Source organism: Dromiciops gliroides, chromosome 4, assembly GCF_019393635.1.
Source record: "Dromiciops gliroides isolate mDroGli1 chromosome 4, mDroGli1.pri, whole genome shotgun sequence".
Classification (NCBI taxonomy): domain Eukaryota; kingdom Metazoa; phylum Chordata; class Mammalia; order Microbiotheria; family Microbiotheriidae; genus Dromiciops; species Dromiciops gliroides.
The window spans coordinates 255,065,076-255,084,578 of record NC_057864.1 but is presented as its reverse complement, the minus strand read 5'-3'; the positions used below and the strand labels follow the sequence as shown (position 1 = coordinate 255,084,578).

The 19,503-nt window shown below is 46.2% G+C and overlaps 1 protein-coding gene across 3 annotated transcripts in view; it reads right to left on the bottom strand.

Annotated features, from left to right (window-relative positions):
* FOXP4 (forkhead box P4) overlaps nucleotides 1-19,503 on the bottom strand; it is a 101,659-nt gene that overhangs the window by 68,028 nt on the left and 14,128 nt on the right. For all 3 annotated transcript variants that reach the window (XM_043963492.1, XM_043963493.1, XM_043963494.1), the window contains exon 2: nucleotides 7,090-7,354. In XM_043963492.1, the coding sequence (XP_043819427.1) occupies nucleotides 7,090-7,338 (249 nt within the window). In that variant the 5' untranslated portion in view covers nucleotides 7,339-7,354. The remainder of the gene's footprint in view (nucleotides 1-7,089; nucleotides 7,355-19,503) is intronic.

Here is a 19,503-nt window from a genome sequence, read left to right as displayed (position 1 = left end):
TGGTGTAGGGGAGATGTGATGAGGGCTGAAATCAGAACGGGTGGTTATATGAGTAGAGAGCAGGGGGGACAGAGACAAGAGATCTTGTGCAAGTAGAAAGGCCAAGATTTGGCAACCAACTGTACATGTGGGCCAAGAGAGGGCAAGGAGTAATGCCAAGGCTAGTAACCCTGGGTGACTGGTGGGATGGTGTCCTCAAGAAAAACTGGAAAATACAGAATGAGAGGGTGGGGATTAGGTGGGGTTTTGAGGGGGAAGAGATCACAATTTCTGTTTTGGACAAACTACATTGCAGCCAGGCAGGATGGCTGGCCAATTCCAGATCTGGTCCTGTACCCTCCAACCTCTTTGCATAAGGGCAGGCAATCAGGTCTCCATGGCAGGATGCCTCTTACTCCTCATCTCTGCTTTTCGCCTTTCCTTCAAGGCAAGTCCTTCATGAAGCCTTCTCTGATTCCCCTTCCCTTTCTGCACTCTTAAAATCAATATCCCCTCTTTAAATTTTCCTAGAGCTCTTTATCTGGATCCTTCCTTTGCTTTTGTCATACTTTACTTGGGTATATGTTGGACTTCACTGGATTCTAAGTTTCCTGAAAGCAGGGACTATGTCCTTTTTATCTTTGCATCTCCCCACAGCACCTTGACATAAGCAAATCTTTATTGATTTGAATTATTTACCCAGAGCACTAAACTTTCCAATGAGAAATTGGAATAAGAGAGACAAAAGGGGAAGAACAGAAAGACTTTAAGAGGTAGTAAGGGATTGTGAAATAAAGCACAGAGAAGCAGGAACATGGAAAGAGGAGCAATCGTGCCCATCCAGTTGGCAAAAATTATTTTAAAAAACCAACTGAATAATGGTGAAGGAGGTGTGGGAAGATAGACACTGTTGATGGAGGTCTGAGTTGGTCTAACCATTTTGAAAAAATAATTTGCTGGGGCAGCTAGGTGGTACAGTGGATAGAGCACTGGCCCTGGAGTCAAGAGGACCTGAGTTCAAATCCAGCCTCAGACACTTGACACCTACCTACTAGCTGTGTGACCCTACTAGCTTTTGTGCCTCACAGAAAGAAAGAGAAAGAAAGAAAGAGAGAGAGAAAGAGAGAAAGAAAGAAAGGAAGAGAAAGAAAGGAAGAGAAAGAAAGGAAGAGAAAGAAAGAAAGAAAGAAAGAAAGAAAGAAAGAAAGAAAGAAAGAAAGAAAGAAAGAAAGAAAGAAAGAAAGAAAGAAAGAAAGAAAGGAAGAATGAATTTGCTATTCTGGGAGAAAAATCACTAATCTGTTCATTTTCTTTGACCCATCAATCAGACTGCTGGGCATGTACCCCTACAAGATTAATGACAAAAAGAAAAGTCCCATATAATACACAATATTTACAGCAGTGTCCTTTGTGATATTAAAAAAAAATCTGCAAGCAAAATGGGTGATTATCTATTGGTAGAACTTTGAGAAAATTGTGGTATACAAATGTTTTGGAATTACCATTGCTCTGTTTTTTAAAAGCTATAAATAAGAGTAATTCAGAGAATTCAGGGATTGAAAGTAGAACCCAAAGAACAGTGTACACAATGACTACAATAATGTAAATAACAACAGGACTAAAAGGTAACTGAACCCAGATTAATTGCAGTGAAGGATCTTGGTTCTGGAAACAGGATTAAACACATATCTTTCCTCTCACAATAGAGGTGGGGGACTATGGAGGTGGAACATTGCATATGCTGTCAGATGTGGCTGCTCTGTCCATTGATTTTGCTTAATTGCTTTTCTTTGTTACAAGGAAAGGTTCAATGTATGTGTAATCATGCATGTGTATTTGGGGAGGAGTCTATAAACAATTTATTATGATTCAAGAAAATGAATCAATAAAGATATAGACTAGAAGGTCTGGTGAGTTCTAGTGCCATACTCACCCCTAATTCAGGTAATAACCTCTTAAGAGTCTGTTTGAGAGGGTCATTTCCTATCATTGGGATGCAGGGGTGGGGGGTGGTGGTGAGGGAGTGTTGGGGGAATGGGAGCTAAACTACCTACCTACCTTCCTTCCTTCCTTTCACAAACATTTAATGAACACCTACTAAGTGTATTTCACAGTACTTTCCTCCTCTTTCTCCCTAAAGGAGATGCGGACTCAGAGACGAAGTTCAAAGAGTACTGAATTATGAGTCTGGAGCCTGTCTGCGTCTAAGTCTCAGCTTTGACATTAATTAGCAGTAGACCTATGGGTAAGTCCCTTAACATGTCCAGGCCTCGGTTTCTTCATCTATAAAATGGAAATAATAATGCCTATCTGAAAGGATCAAATGAGATCGTGTATGTATGTGAAAGCTTCAACTCTATAGAGACATAATGTATTTATTTATTTAAGGAAAGGGCTAATAACACAGGCCTCCAAGGACTTCCTCATAGATGCTGGAGCTCAGAGCATGGGAAGGGGCGGTGGAGGAGGGCTTAATGGAGTGGGAGAAGGGAGAAGGAGCCCAGTCCCTGGGGCAGCTACCAGGGCTTCTTTCCCACACTCCCCTCTGCTTGGCCAATTCCCATGGCAATGAGCTGAAGGAGTTATATGAGTTCCAGAGAGTTCGGGACCTAAGGCTCCCCAAGTAGCCCTAATAAAAGGCAGGGAGGGAAGGAGTGGTGGAAATCTATATTCCAACCTTCTCCTCCCCTCCCTTCCCCCATTCCACTCCCTCCCCTTCCCCCTCCCCCCTCACTGGGCTGTGGTTAGCTGGGGCCCCACCCTGTGCATCACATTTGGGAAACAGAAGGATTGCCTAGGGCATTGGGCCACTTAAAAATCCAAAGAAAAACAAAAACAGGAATAAACAGAACACGTAAACATGGGCTCTGTATACATAGCTGTCTTGAAATGGAAGACTGAAAACTTCACTAGAAAATGAAGCACCGTGGTGTGGTGTAGAGGTAAGAACACTAGGGCTCAGTCAAAAGAAATGGGTTCAAGTTTTAATTGTACTCCTGACCTCATTCGAGCCTCTTCTGCTCTCTGAGCCTCAGTTTCCCAGGCTGTTAAGCAAAGGGCTTGGACTGTATGTTCTCTAAAGTCCCTTCCAGATCTAAACCTTCTAACACAGCTCACAACTCTCTTTTCAGTTGTGTCCCACTCTTGGTGACCCCATTTGGGGTTTTCTTGGCAAAGATACTGGAGTGGTTTGCCATTTCCTTCTCTATTGTTCTACCCTAAAAGACCACTTCACACATAACATCTCATTCACTCCCCCACAATCGCTTCGTGTGGTAGCTTGTCTGATTATCTTCTTTGTAAAGGTCAGGAAACTGAGGTTCAGAGATGAAAAGTCATCCACCCAAGTTGACACGGCTAAGACATGGCAGGAATGTCACCAGAACCCAGTTCATCCACCTGGGCAGACACCAGGGCTCTTTCCACCATCCCAGACTGCCTCATTAAATATGGCCAACCCAAATAATTCAGGCTATGGAGGCATAGCTACAATTGTGGGGAATTTTGAGAAGACAGAAATTATCCAGCTAATTGTGTCCACACTTTCTCTGTGCCCCTGAAAGCAAAGATGTACTTCTTCAAATAATAAATGTTTTAAAATAAGACTTTGCCCTAGGTGATAATTTCCCCTTGCATTCAGTATTCCTGGCACTGTTCACACTCTTGGAGGAAGGGGGAGAGGGAGCACGGTGCTGGAGGGGGGATACTAGCCATGTAAAAATGGGTGCGGATTGGGGGACTTTTTTTGGAGTAGGAGTGCTTTGTTTTTTGTTTTGTTTTGATATAAAGTATGTCTCTTTAGGGGTGGGGTAGGGAACATTTGCACTTTCATTGCGGGGAAAACCAGTTGAGTTTCTGCTTCCTGCTCCCCAGGAGAAAGGAGGCTGTGATTCCAGGGCTCCCACTGTGCCTCTGGGTGCTCTTCTCTTACCGGGATTTTTGAGCTTTGCTAGGGACACTCCAAGACACTAACAGACACTATACCCTCTTAGAATAGCAGAGGCGGGGCTTGGAAACATCTCTTGTTCTGTTTCAAGCAGGAGGGACAAGGAAACTATTTTGTTCAGTCCTCAAACCCTTCCTGCATCAAATGGTACTAGGAAAGGTGACAACTTCTTTAGGTTCACCTGACCTCCGCTCCAGTGGTACAAGATAATCTTAGGCCAGTCACTTTGTGACTGTGTGCCTCAGTTTCCTTCTCTGTAAAATAGGGGAATTGGGAGAGGCTGGTCTAGAATCTAGATGTTTGTGGAAGCCTTAGTTACCTACTGTCACCCACCCATGTTCTTTATTAAAACTTTGTACATTCTGAGAGTTCTTCCAGCACTGACATTTCTGTTCCGTATTCTAATGTTCCATGTTCTAAGGTCTTTTCCTGCCCAGGTAATCCCATGTTCTGTATTTAACATTCTACATTCTAAAATGGTTATTACCTTGTATGACCATGGACAAGTCACTAAATCACTTCAGTTTCCTCATCTGTAAACTGAAGTGGTTAAACTAGACAGCCTACAAGGTTCTTTCCAGATCAAAGCCTATAATCCAATGATTTTAAGATTCTGTCCAGCTGTTACTCCATGTTCTATGTTCTAAAATTTGATAATCTGAGATAGTAAGCATCTTATTACAATGGTAAGGGCTCTTGGAATCAGAGGTCTGATGCTCACTGAATGTATGACATTGGATAAGTCACTGTACCACAGTTTCTCCTGTAAAATGAGAGGAGGTTGGATTAGATGGCTTCTAATGTCTTTCCAATTCTTGAATTAATATCCTATGAAGATGCATTCCTGGCTCTGACTTTCTGTGTCTGATACTTTATGTTCCAAGGTCCATTCCAGGTCAAAACAATGGTCTGAGAGTCTGGGGATGTGGTTCAAATGCTTATTCTAGTAGCTAAAATTAGCTGAATGACTTTAGGCAATTTACTTTCTCTTTCTTGGCCTCAGTTTCCTTAACTGTAAATTGAGGGGGTGCTGATGGATTAAATAACTTTTTAAATCTCTTGCAATTTGAATTTGAGAATTACAGGAGTCTGTAGTTTTATTTCAGGGTCCTTCAGGATCTATGCAATGTGATCCAGAGTGAGCAGGATTGATGTCCAGGGTTGGGGTGGATTAGGGGTGGGGGTGGCAGTAGAGTAAATGGGGAGGGGGTAGGCTGGGGCCTCAACTGTGGGCCTTGGAAGGCAGGGGTGTGACTCCCTTTTCACATCTTTGTATTTCCACATTCACCTTGAAACCATCCAGGCTAACAGGGGCAGCTTCAGATGTGAGAAGCAAAAACAAATAAATGAAGGAGAATCCCAGGCTGAGGGCTGGCCCAGCCGGTTTTCCCCAAACAAGTAAAGCATGATTCTCCCTCTTTCCCCAACCCATGAGACCTAGGGCCCCTGCCTTGTCATCATACATACAGCTGAGCTCAATGGGCAGTGTCAGTGGCTCTTTACTGTCTTGCAGAGGCAGCTCTCCTATGTACAGGAAATGGGGGAGGAGGGGGGACAGGCATAATTGGAAGGGGGAATAGGATATGAAAGTGGAGGTAGTGCTATTCAAAGAGAGAGGAGCCCCAGAGAATCCCCATGAGTCTGATCTATCAAAAATGAGGTATGGGCAGCTAGGTGGCACAGTGGATAGAGCACCAGCCCTGAATTCAGGAGGACCTGAGTTAAAATCCGACCTCAGACACTTACACTTACTAGCTGTGTGACCCTGGACAAGTCACTTAACTCCAATTGCCTCACCAAAAAAAAAAAAGGGCACAGAGCTGATCTTACACTTAGAAAGACATGATTTCAAGCCCACCTCCCATAAGAAGCCTTTCCCAACCCCTCTAAATTCCAGTGCCTTCCTTCTGTTGCTTATTATCCTGTATATAGCTTGTTTGTGTGTTCTCTCCCATTAGACTAGAAGTGCCTTGAGGGCAGGGACTGTTTTTGCTGGTCTGTAGCAGGTGCTTACTGACTGACTTACTGACACATGCTAGCCAGACAAGTTACTTAACCTCTGGGTTCTCTAGACAAACTCTCTGAGACAGTAAGTTGTGGAACAGATGCCCATCTTTATTGGTGGACAGAATTTCCTCAATTGAAGAGTTCCTTAGATGGATGAAATTAAAGGTCTAGATAGCATTTCTGCCCCACCCTCCCATGAGGAGGACATAGTTGATCTCTAAGGTCACTTAACCCTAAATCCTTTATCTTCCCTCCCCCTCCCCCAACCCTGAGACCTAGAACTGCAACTGGAGGGTTCTTCCAGGCTATAAGAACCACACCATCTTTGGATTTCTGGGCTTCCTAGATCCCTAAGGGGACAAAAGAAGTTGAGTACTGGCCAGAGAGATTTAGGATCATAGCTCATAAGATCACAAATTTAGGACTGGAAGAGACCTTAAATGCCAACCCCCTCCACCCCATTTTACAGACAAGAAAACTGAGACCCAGAGAGGGGGGAGTTGATTCATTCAAGATTCCACAGGTAGTAAGTGGCAGAGCCAGGATCTGAACCCAGGTCTCTTTCCACTATACCTTGCTGGGAAGATCAAAGTAGGCAGATCCCTACCCAGCCAACCTCAGTCACAGAATGATACCCAGGAAATGAGCCACATGGTCCTGAAACCACCTATCCTTTCACGTGCTAGAAGCGCACAGACTCTGGTCCTTCTAGTCCCCTGATGAGGGCACACTAACTCTCCAGTCAATCCAGGCTCCATCCAAGCCCCACCCCCTAGAGTTTCCTCTCGAAGGGAGCCTCCTTGAAGTTAGACTTAATCCACCTCCCCGGCCCCATCTCTTCTGCCAGTTCCCAGCCACCTAGGACACCGAATGGTAGGAGATGCCTGGCAGGGGCGCTAGAAGACTGGACCTTCTCCAGATCAGGAAAATGAGGCCAGAGGCATGGAGGAAGGGCAGTTTGTCACTGGGCAGGAGCTGCCTCCTCATTAAGCCAGGGGTGGGAGTAAGGCCCAGTTCTCCTCCCTCTTTCCCCTCCCCCCAGCCTGAGGGATCAGAGGAGACAGACGGAGGGAGCAGAACCGGGAGGTGGGGGGAATGAATGAGGGGGGGGACGGAGCTCAGGTGGTGGGGGAAGGGGAGTGAGAGACGGCTCCTACCTGTTGCTGCTGAAAGTGCAAGAGCTCCACAGGGCTCATCTCGCCGTTGCTCTCCCCGCCGGCTCCTCCATCCCTCCCTGTTCCTGCTCCTCCTCCTCCTCCTCCTCCTCCTCCTCCTCCAGCTCCTGTGACAGTTCCTGCGGCTCCAGCGCCACCACTGCCACCATCGCTCTGGCTGGAGAGGCTGCTGACTCCGTTCTGACCGGACGGGGCCGACCTGATTGTCTCCGAGGCGGATTCCACCATCATGTCGCTCTAGCGGGACCTGGAGGAGGGGATGGGGACGGAGATGGGGAGGGGGGGGGTAGGGAAGAGAGGAGGGGCTGAGACTCGGGAGCTGGACTGGCAGGGCTGCCTCCAGATCCCAAGGCAGTTTTCTGTCCCCGATACCCACATGCCCCAACTAGAGTCTGCTTCTCAGGCACCACCCCCACCCCGTCCAACCCCCTCCCCCAAATTCTGCAGGCAGACACCCCCTTGCATGTAGCCTCCTCCCTCCTGGCCTGAAGCTCCCCCAACCCCCAAGCCCATACCAAAGGTGGGGGGTGGGGGAGGAGATGAGAGGAGAGTCATCCCCAGAGTGAAGCTGGTATTAGGTGACTCTTCCAGAGATCCCAGTCTCGGAAGAGCTAAGCAGGGAGAAGGCAAAGGAGGAGGAAGGTCTTAGTGTCCTGCTCCCTGGTAAAAACCTCAACTTCCATGTGCTCCAGTTGCTAGGATAAGGCCCTTAGGAGCTCAGAAAAGCTGTATCCCAGGCCTGTCCTCAGCTGGCTCTCCTCAAAAATTCACAGGAGAAGGGGGGGGGTTGTGGGGGGTGTGGAAGGAGTGATACAAAGAAATTAACTTGACTCCCCCCACCCCTGGAAATGAACCTGGGGAGATGGGAGTAAAGACCAAATTATAGGCTTAAGGCCTAGAATTGACTTTTAGAGACTGACCAATCCAATTCAATAAACATTTATTAAGTGCCTACTATGTGTAGGGCATTGTGCTAGGCGATGGGGATACAATAAATTAAAATGTCAGAGCCTTCCTTCTCTTCTCCCCTTTCCATTCTGTTCTACAGCTGAGGAAACCGAGGTCCCTGAGGGGTTAATGATACATACAACTAGTCAGTAGCATAGTTGGAATTTTAATCTCAGTCCTCTGACTCCAAAATTCAGGGTTCTTTCCATTCTATCAGGCTGCCTCTGCACATCCAGAAAAGAAGCGTCCCACCACCCCCTCCAAATTATACCAGCTCATGGAACTGTTCTCCCTACTTCTCCAAAACTGTTCCTACCCCCACCCCTAGTCAATCCCACTTTTCTTTTGGGAAAGGGACCAGATCTATCTCTCCCCAGGGTCTCTGATTTAGAACTTAGAACATCCCGGATAGAGAATTGTTCTTCCAATCTTGTGGTGTGATAGCTTCCTAGAAAATTAGGGAATGAACAACTGGAAAACAACCAGATATTGAGAGCACCAATTCCCTAACTCAAGCCTCTGCCAAAACCATGGCCTCAGGATTTTCCCCTCTTTCTTTTTTTTTTGTTTTTTTGTTTTGTTTTTTGGTGAGGCAATGGGGGTTAAGTGACTTGCCCAGGGTCACACAGCTAGTAAGTGTCAAATGTCTGAGGTCGGATTTGAACTCAGGTACTCCTGACTCCAGGGCCAGTGCTCTATCCACTGCGCCACCTAGCTGCCCCTCCCCTCTTTCTTAAAAGGAGAAATTCCCAGCCCTTTTTTAATTGACCTAGAATTGCTAGGTTCAGGTTTCTGTTCTTATAGATGAACCGTGACACTGAGATGTGAGATGACTGGGGAGACTTTGCTGTCAAATTCCATGGAGAGTGATGGATTTGGAAGCAAAGGCCCTGAGTTTGGATCCCCTGGCTCTAATTTACTAATGTGTGATCTTAGACACATCATTGGCCTCTCTCTGGGCCTCAGTCTTCTCATGTGTATACTGAGGAGCTTGGACAGGATTCCCAAGATTCCTCCCATCTCTAAACCCATAATCCTATGATTCTAGGTATTACATTTCAACTTAACCAATATGTATTAAGCACCTACTGTGTGCAAAGTACAGTAGTAGGTGCTTGGGGGGAAGGAGGATATAAAGATTAGATAAGACATGACCTCCCTCCTCACCCCCTATCCTATTGTCCAGACCAACTTAATTTCCCTGGATCTCAGTTTCTGTAATGGCTAGGTGCCAGGGTTAGACTAGATGGGTCTTTGGTTTATGGTACCATGAACTGGTCTACTTGCCATAGGCCAAACGTGGCAATCTCCTGCCTCTGTGACTTTCTTAGCCCAGTCTTTTCCCCAGGCCCAGAATATACTCCCTCCTTCCCTCCATTTCTTAGAAGCCCTGGCTTCATTCAAAGGTTAGTTCATGTGCTACCTCCTAATTGAATTTCTCAATCCCATTATTCATTTATTCTTTTTCCTACCTCAAGTAAATTTGTATATATTAATCTGTTTACACATTGTATCCTCCCAGTACAATGCAAACTCCTTGAGGGCAGAGACTGATTTTCATTTTTCTTTGTATCCCTAAAACCTAGCCTTGTACCTTGCCCATAGTAGGTGTTTAATAAATCCTTTTGAAAAGTTAGATCAGATTGTCCCTGTACTCACGGGGAATATTAGAGGAACATAAAAAATAGTGGAAAGCACCCTGGATTTGGAATCAAAGAGCCTGGATTGAAGTTCTAACTTTGCTCCCAACTAGCTATATGACTTTAGCTAAGTCATTTACTCTGCCTATGCCTCACTTTACTCATCTGTAAAGGGACGGGTGGGACTACAAGGTCTTTAAAGTCTGTCCCAGCTCTAAACCCTATGATCCTGCCCATACCCAGATAACTGTAATAAAAAATAATCTGTAAGTACACTTGTTTCAGACTCTTGGTGACCCCATTTGGGATTTTCTTGCCATCTCCTTCTCAATCTTATTTTACAAATGAGGAAATTGAGGCAAACAGGGTTAAGTAACTTGCCCAGGGTTACATAACTAATAAGTCTCTGAGGTCAGATTTGAACTCACAAAGATAAGTCTCAATGACTCCAGGCCCAGCACTCTAGCCAATGAGCCCCCTCAAAGTCCCACATAAATATACTAGGGAGCTGCAAAGTTTGAGTTACCAGTAGGAAAGGCCATTACCAACCTGAGAGATCAGGGAAGGCTTCTTGGATCTGAATTGGGTTTGAAGGAATGGTTAAGAATTCAACAGGTGGGGAGGGGTGTGTGTGTGTGTGTGTGTGTGTGTGTGTGTGTGTGTGTGTGTGTGTAGTATGTGTTATACATACACTATACACACACACATATATACACATACACACCTATAGTCATATAAGGAAAGGCACTGGGGCATAAGAGAAGAAAGGCATATGATCTGGTTTGGATGAAGGAAGAATATGGAAGAATAGGAAGGTGGCATAGGGTGAAAGGAACGGTGGCACTGATTGTGGGAGGTCTTGAAAGCCAGGCTAAAGAGTATGAGCTTTATTTATTGGCAACAGGGAGCTAATGAAGAGAAAATGACCAGATCCATGCATGAGGATTTATGTCTGTGTCCCTATTTTGTGTGTGTGTATCCATGTGCTTGTTGCTCCTACATTTGTGAGTATCCCTATGGGTTCATGCTTACATTGTGCTACAACCCAGACCAGCCTCCTGTAACCCAGGGGGAGGGAGCTGAGGCTGTGTGGGTTGGGGGCTGCAGTGGGGCCAGGGGCCTGGCCCTGGTAGGGGTGATGGTTTGGAAGAGATTGAGCACTCTGGTCTCCAGCCTTAATGGTGGTGTCAGCCTGAGGGCAAGCAGCTGAGGTGTGATTGATGGGACTTCTGTGGCCTTCCTCCACAGGCTCAGCTCACACCAAGAGAGCTGACCCCCACCTCTGGCCACCACCGGCCAGACTGCAAGGCCTTCCTCTCCTTCCCAGACTCGGAACAAGGCCAGATGAAAATGTGATTGGGAAGTGAAGAAGGAAAGGGAGGGGGTCAATTCCCAGGCCTCCATCTTCTTGGCTGATGCTGACACTCAAGCCTATTGTGGGGTTCAGGGACCAGTAGGCAGAATCTGAGAGCTGTGGAAGGAGGATCCAACAGCTGCCCTCCTGGGAAGCAAGAGGACACATGTGTAGACACACATGCATTTACACATGCACACACAAACACTACTGAGTCATTAATCCAACAACTGGGTAATACAAGTTTGGAGAAAGGCAAAGGGAAAGAGGAAGAGAGAAGAAAGCCTAGAGCTCCCTTTCTTTTCTGCCCCCTTTTTTTTGGGGGGGTGCAGAAGACAACCAGTGAACAACATAATTGCTGCAATGTGGCGTGTAATAATAGCTATTCAAGGGCCGATCATTCATATTAAACAGGGTGAAGCAAGCCTCTCATTTGCATGCTTGAGATTATATGCATTTGAAAAGTCATTTCCGCAGGGTGTATGAATGACATTAATTCCCATGTGGAGTTCTCGGTTCCCTCCTGGAGCCCTTGCACTAGCAGACACACACCCGCACACCTCCTCATACAGTCACTCATTCCCACCCACATACCCCCACACTCACTCACCCTCCCCCCATCCACATTCTGTACTCCAACACACACCCTTACACTCACACAACCAGACTCCACACCCCCTGCCTTCCTCTCCTCCTTCCATGTGTTGCAATGGGGCTGGGATGTTGGGTAAGTAAGCTGTGAGGGAGCAGGTTTAGATGTAACTGGGTTCAGCCAGCAAGGAGGGCGGGGAGGTTGGGGTGGGCAGGGAGCAGAGGCTGTTTATCTTGACCCAGCCCCATGGGCTGAAGAGTCAGTCACCAGTAGGGGAGAACAGAAAGAAAAGAGAGAATGGAAAGGGGAAAGGGCAAGAAAGTAAGAGAGAAAAAATGACAGAGAAAGAGAAGGGAGAAAAACGGGAGCAAGGGTGGGGTAGGGTGAAATAAAATGTGAAGTTAAAAATAAAAATCTCCTCACAGGAGGACTAAGATGAAGGGAGTCGAGTCCAAAACCTGAATTCCCTTAGGTGACAGAAAGACCTAGGGCCGAGCTCCATGGGCAGCAGCCACAGGGGGCCAATTTGACACAGGTGCTTCCTTCCTTCCTCCATCGCACTCCCTCCACCCCCCCCCCCAGCTGACTTCTTTTCTCTACAATCTTACTCACAGGTTATTGATGTGGGATGGAATTTTTTGCCTCCTACATGAGTTATTAGGGACCTAATGGAGCATTTTCCTAATTCTACCCCTCCCCCCCCCATTTACTTCCACTTTATCGCCCTCCCTCCCACTTCCTCCCTTCCCCACCCATATTCATTCAGTCAGTCAACAAATCTGTATTCAGGGCCTACCCTATGCAAAACACTATTCTAGGCTCTGGAGGAAAAGCAAAGTTTAGTGAAAACACAGTCAGTCCCTGAGCCTCAGGAAGCTTGCAGCCTGGTGGAGAAGTGACAAAAACACTCAAATATATCATATTTCATTCATCCTTTCATTCAGCAAATATCTATTTAGGAGCCAACTGAACACGTAAGCACTGCACTCCGCCGGCTTTCTGGGCTCCAATCTCCTGATGCTTTCATTAGGGAGATAGAGAGCAAGGTAGAGTAGATAGAGACAGCGGCTCTCGGAGCCTGTTAGACTTGGGTTAGCAAGTTTCACCTCGGACACATTGGCTTGGTGACCTGGGCTCTCTTCACTTAACCTCTTCGAGGATGCCGACCTGAATTGGCAGAGTTCTCTCATGGTGGTGGTGGGTGTTCCCTAAACCAATGAAATCGTTCAATCCCCAGCCTTTTATGGCCTCTCCTCTCGTCCCCACGGCATCTTCTCTCTGAGGATGGGAGAGCAGGAGGTTTGCTCCGCCCCATCCCCTCCCCTGATCCCAAGAGTGACTCCCGACGGGGAGCAGTCAGCCCCTTGCAGCTCTGAGACCCGGAAGCCGCTGGGGCTCCTCCAGCCGCAGACAGCCGGAGAGCTTAGAGAAAGTGAGCTGGGGCTGGAGCCACCCCTCCAGCTCCCCGGCCTCATGAGGTAGATTCCCAGGGCTACAACTTCCGCTCCGAGGGTTGGCCTCGCTATAAGAACCGCGGAGCGCCGAACTTGAAACCCGGCCTAGCTCGTAGCCATCTGAGGCCGGTTTCTGCAGAGCCAGAAGCGCCGGGGAGAATGTCAGAAAGAAGAGACAAGCTCGTTGGGGGCAGGAACCGAGACCACGCCAGGCGCTTTGGGAAGAGAGGGTGCTGGGGTGGGGGTGGGGGCGCGGGAGGAGACACAGAGAAACCTTTTGTGTCTTTTAGCGGGACCATATGGCAGCGGGAGTATTAATTACCGTTGCTTTTTAATTAACAATCGCTTAATCTGAGCGGTAACATTTGCCACGACACCCTGTGACTCGCCGCAAACCCGCGCAGCCCGCCCTGCTAACTCATCAATTAATTTTTATTGACGTTTTCTTCCCCAAACAGGCACAATACCAGGGTTTTCCAATTAACACCTCCGCGATCTCTAATTAGTGCAATTAACAGACTGATGGATGCCCAGAGTTTCCCTGGGAGAGAGCGGAGCAGCCCCTGCGGGCTCCCCCAGGCGCGCGCTCCGCTAAGCGCACACATGCACACAAACCGGCCCAGCTGGAGGGCCTGGGTGCGTGTTCCTGCGTGTCTGTGCTCACACTTGGAGATCAATCTTGAAAGTGCACGTGTGCTCCGATACGTGTTGCACGTTGTCCATTTACACGAATTCACTTTTTGGCCCCTTAATGCTGAAGTACATTTTGGCCAGGATGATGCGGCGAAAAGAGCCCCGGATTTGGCGTCACAGGACGGGGCTTAAATCAGTTTTGCTTCTTTCTTACTAGCATGGAACTGGGCTAGCGCAGAGGTTCTTAAACCTAGTTTTGTGTCCTGGACCTTTCTGGCAGTCTAGTGAAGCCTTACGGACCACTACTCAGAGTAATATTTTTAAATGCATACAATAAAATACATAGAACTGTAAAGGAAAGCAATTGAGTTGTAGCACAATTATCAAATATATGTGTGCATACGTACGTACACACAGAGTAAGTTCACAGACTCCCCGGGTTAAGAATCCCTCGGCTAGGTAACCTCTAATCTCAAAATCCTATGAATTTAGATCAATAGGGGGTCGGTTTGCTGGATAGAAATAGACAACCTAAGTATCGCCCTGGGTGAGCTTGCTCTCAATCCAGTTTGAAGAGACAGAACCCGACCCTTAGGACTTAGGGGCAGCTTTTCACCAAGAGGATCCAAAAGGAGGTGTAGGACAGCCGTTCCCTCGGAGTATAGACAATACAGAATAATGATAATATCTCTAGTAAAGACATACCCTAATCCCTTATCAGGGTGGGGAGACGACCCTAGGTTTCAGAAGGCAATGCTAGCAGAGCACTAATTCGGTTGGTCCTACCAAGCTGGAAAGCTTCGAAGGTGAGCCCAGTTGGCTCCTAAGGATTAACCTAACTTTGAAGAGGGTCATCACTACAAGGTTAGCCACCTTCAGCCAGAGCAGGTCATGAAATCATGTAAGGTATGGAGAGGTTGTGATGTGCAATTGTGGAAGACCAGCACCCACCCATGAAATCACAGATAATTTGAATACTATATAATGTAGTTTTCTTTTTGGTATGGATCATGATTTCACCTGCATAGGGAAGATTCCAGAGAGAAAGCTCTCTCCATCAGGGCAGTAATTCTGCAATGTAATTGTCTTGGAGAGTTATCCATGCTAGATAGGTTGAGACTTAATCAAGGTCATACCCAAGTATGTGTCAGAGGCTAGACTTGAACCCAGATCTTCTTGACTGAGGCTTGATTCATTTCATTTCATTATTCTGCCTCTCCCTGTTTTTATTTTTTTTCCAGGAAAATAAGGAATTAGAGCAAGGTGGAATCCTAGGTAGACCTTTGCACCCAGACACCAATCTCCTGCAGTGTGCTTCAGCAGAATGAGCACCTGACTGGGTTTTGGGAGACTTGGGTTCTATTTGGGACTTGTTGTGTGACCTTAGGTAAGTCATTTCTCTGAGCCTATTTTCATTAAGGAAATAAAAGGACAGTAGGACTTGATTGATCAACATTTCCCAAATTAATTTTGGGCTAACACTGAGTTCAGAATGTATCACTATTACCAAGGAACCCATAAATGCTCATCCAGTATTCTAGAAGGATAAAATATTCTTTGAAATAAAGGAGGAAGGGGGAAATTTGTGACAAAAAAAATGAAATTAAGTCTTTCCTAGCAAAAAAAAAAATCTCATGTATTTAGTGTTTCAAATACATGGAAATAAAAAGGGAAAGGGGAAAATGTGGGACAAAAAAATGAAATTAAGTCTAGTTTAATAGCAAAAATGTCTCATGTATTTAGTGTTTCCAATATATACATAATACCACATTTTAATCACTTGGGTTGGGCTTTTATTAGTAAAAAGGAACTCCCCAATAAGGAAATTTCCTCTAGCAATTTAACTTCTTACCTGCTCTGAGAAATAAAGTGACTTGCCCAGGGTCACACAGTCACTATATGTCGATGACACAACTTGAACCCAAGTGTCTCTTGGCTTTGAGGCTGCTCCACTATGCCATACTGCCTTTCATATTTAATACTTTACAAGGAAGGAAATAACTCTAGCACCTACATTTTCTCATACAATTCCTGTTTACATGGAACCAGAATGCCCAGGTCTTGGGGAATAGTCAGTGAATAGAGAATCACCCCCTCTAAGGTCTTGGAATTCATACCCAGGCTCATTCAAAGAGAGCTGCCCATCTGAGGCATCACCTCCCCCTCTCTAACTATCAAGTCTGGTAGTTCTGGACCTAGTAAGAAGATGAGGTTTGGGAGAATTACATTCCTTGACCCCTTCCCTCCAAGGACTGCAGCACCAAGGAGCAAGGAGAACCAAAGTTACCCAAACTGAAGGTAGCTTGTGGCCACTGGTTAGAGTAGCTGGATCTGTTGTCAGAAAGACAAACCCTGGATCTGTGCATGCTAGCTGTGTGACCATAGGCATTACCTTTAATTTCTCTGAGCCCCAGTGGCTACATCTCTTCCATATATCTATAGTGCCCACCTTACATGGCTAATATATGTAAAGCACTTTCCTTAAAAGACTCCCTACCACTCTGAGTTCACTGCAGGGGTTAGGGCCCCTTGTCATGGAGCTAGAGCACCCATCAGTTTATGGTTGGGTTTCTTGTTTACAAACTATACCTCTGCCTCAAGCATCCTCCCTCTCCTCATAAATGTTGGAACTGGGACAAACTGAAGCAGTAGCCAGGGATGTGATAACACACAGCACATGGCACATTGTAACTGTTTAATAAATGTTTGTTGATTGATTGAAAGTTTACAAAGCTCTTAGGATCATGAATCTAGAGCTGGTCTCAGAGGCCATTTGTCCAACCTCTTCATTTTATAGATAGGGAAACTGAGGCCCATGCAGTGACTTGCCCAAGGTAACTCTGGTAGTAAGTGGCAGAATCTGAATTTGAACCCAGGTCCTATGCCTCCAATTTCAACACTCTTTCCATTGTATTGTGTATAGAGGAATCTTCTCACAACCCTGTGAGGTAGGTACTAGTCCCTTTTACAAATGAGGAAAATGAGGAGTTAAGTGACTTGCCTAAAGTTGTATTGTTAGTAGATGCCAAAACCACAAGCTAAGAGATATTGAACCAGAGTCGCCTGAGTGACCCAACAAGCACTCTTTCCTCAGGGTTAAACATACTGACACTTTATCTTGTATAACTCAGCAGACACTTGAGGGTGGAGACAGGAGGAAATGAGTTCCATAGAGAGCTAGATGTCCCTGTAGCCCCTACAGCCCAGCAGGGCCCTGGAGGAATTTTTTGGGGTACCATCTCCCCTCCTCACCTTCTCCTCCCCAGCACCTCATGTTTGGTGCTTTGGAAACTAGCCATTATCTAGTGAACATTCAGTACAGAAGGGGGTAAGCTTGAGGGTTTCAGAAGGCAGGGGCTGGGTTAAGGCCTTTGGGGACAGCTGAGAAATGGGAATGGCATCAGGGATGGGAGGTCTTAACTTGCAGGGCCCACTTAAGAGCAGCTCTTGTTGGCATTTACATACAACCTCATAAAACCCAGGGAAACTAGAATAGAAATCAAACCAGGGAGCCAGGTTAAAGATGTGGAGAAGTGGGGCAGCTAGATGGCGCAGTGGTAAAGCACCGGCCCTGGAGTCAGGAGTACCTGAGTTCAAATCCAGCCTCAGACACTTAACACTTACTAGCTGTGTGACCCTGGGCAAGTCACTTAACCCCAATTGCCTCACAAAAAAAAAAAAAAAAAAAGATGTGGAGAAGTAAGAAGAAAGACCCATAGCCTTCCTCAAGTTCCAAAACTCAGAGGATCCATACTCCCCTCCTATTATATGTTCATGTTGGTAACTCCTTACCAACTTACAGCAGTTTCCCCACAAGAGGAGCATGACCTGCACTCCCACTGGTCCCATGACCCAATGCCCCTGAGAGTCAACCTGATAGTACTGGGGAGGGGAGGGGGTGGCTCAAATCCCAGAGACAAGCATGCTAAGAAATCTCCCCCATTAGCTTTGCTCCTCTCTGGCTTCCCACTTGAGAAGCTAAAGAAAGTGACTGTGTTGGGTGAAATGAAAACTGCTTCGCTCTGTCCATCCTCATTTTTTTGTCATGCTGAGCCTTCCCCTTGTCCCTCTCATGATGCACTCAACACTAGAGAGCCTTACTTCTCCCTAGGGACCAATCAGTCTATCAAAAATCGACAGATCCCACAATGAACATCATCAGAGATCATCTGGTCCAACCCCCTCGTTTTATGGACAAGAAAAGCGAGGCCCAGAGAGATTCTGTTGTCACACAGGTATTAAATACAAGAGCTGGGATTTCAAACGAGGTTCTCTGGCTCTGGACCTGCCATTCATCTCCATGTACCATGCTGTGCCTTCCCGCCCCCAAATGATAATAACCCCTTTATATCTGTATCTAGTATTTGTTAACTTTTGGGGCTCTTTTTCTATCTGCTACCTTATTTGAGCCTTATATGACCACTTCAGGTCCTGTTTCCTCATCTGCAAAATGAGAGGCTTGGAACAGATGGTCTCTAAGATCTAGTCTAGCTCTAAACCGATGATTTTGTGAGCGACCCTGTGAAGTTGGCAGAGGAGGGATTTATTATCATCCTCTTTTTCAGGGGGGAGAAACTGAGGCCTAGGGAGGTTTTGATTTGTCCAAAATTACACAGCTCATAAGTATTCAAGCCAGGATCAGAATACAAGTCTCCTATGTTACCTCCACAGGGCCACATGTGGTTAAAAAAAAAAAGTCAGCAACCCCTACTTTGCAGGAGTTTATTGTATAATAAGAGAGCCTGGACAATCATGTCATCAGTGGCAACCCATGGTGATCAAATTAGAAAAGCAGATTGAGGAGGAAGAGTGTAGGACAGAGATTTGTGGGAAGTAGGTAGAGAAATAGGCAGGGAATCTGAGGCTTATTAGAGGTAGCTGGCTTTGAACTGAGATTTAAGGGTTGGGAAGGATGCTATACATCATTTCATATTTCAGGTATCTGAGCATAAGCCTCTCTTGCTGCAATCTCCATCCCAGACTTCTCTCTTGATCCTGGGGAAATTTTAGGGAAGGAAAACTTATTAAGTCACAGACATTTCTTCCTCACTGCTGAAAGGACTCTCTGGATCCCAATGTACCTCTTCTCCTCTGAGGGAACAGAGGCCCTTGGAATGATGGGATGTGCTTGGGGGGGGTGTCTATCTAAAGAAGTGGGTCATACCATAGCTCCAAGGACTTCTTTTTAGGCTGAACTCATCAGGAGATGAGTTTAGGAAGGGATCTGATATCTGTGGGAGGCCAGAGTCATGGATTGGAGCTGAATGCCATAGTGGAAGGGGGAGAAATGAAAAGATCACCCTGTCTCTGATTCTCAGTCTCCTGGGCCATAAAAGTTCAGTACTAGAGATAGCTTTAGATGTCAGCTTGGCGTCCCCTCAAATTATTCAAAAGGTATTTCCTGAACACCCAATACATACAATGCACTGCCTATTGAGAAGGGACTATGGAGGGGTACAGAGAAGGGTTTCCTGACACCCCCCCCCAAAAAAAAACCCTCACAGTTTAGCTAGAGATTCTGTACACACACACACACACACACACACACACACACAAATACTAGAATGTCTGGGTTGGAATCAACCCTAGAGATTATCTGGACCAACCTCCTCATTTCAGTTGTAGATGCTGAGATACAGACAAGTGAAATGACTTGTCTAATGAAACACAGTGGAAGAAGCAGACTAAAAGATCCAGTTCTGCCATTTCCCATTCTGGTTGTCTTTCCATTCCACTAACTGGCAGAGGTAGTCAGTCAATGCTACCCCATCCTTT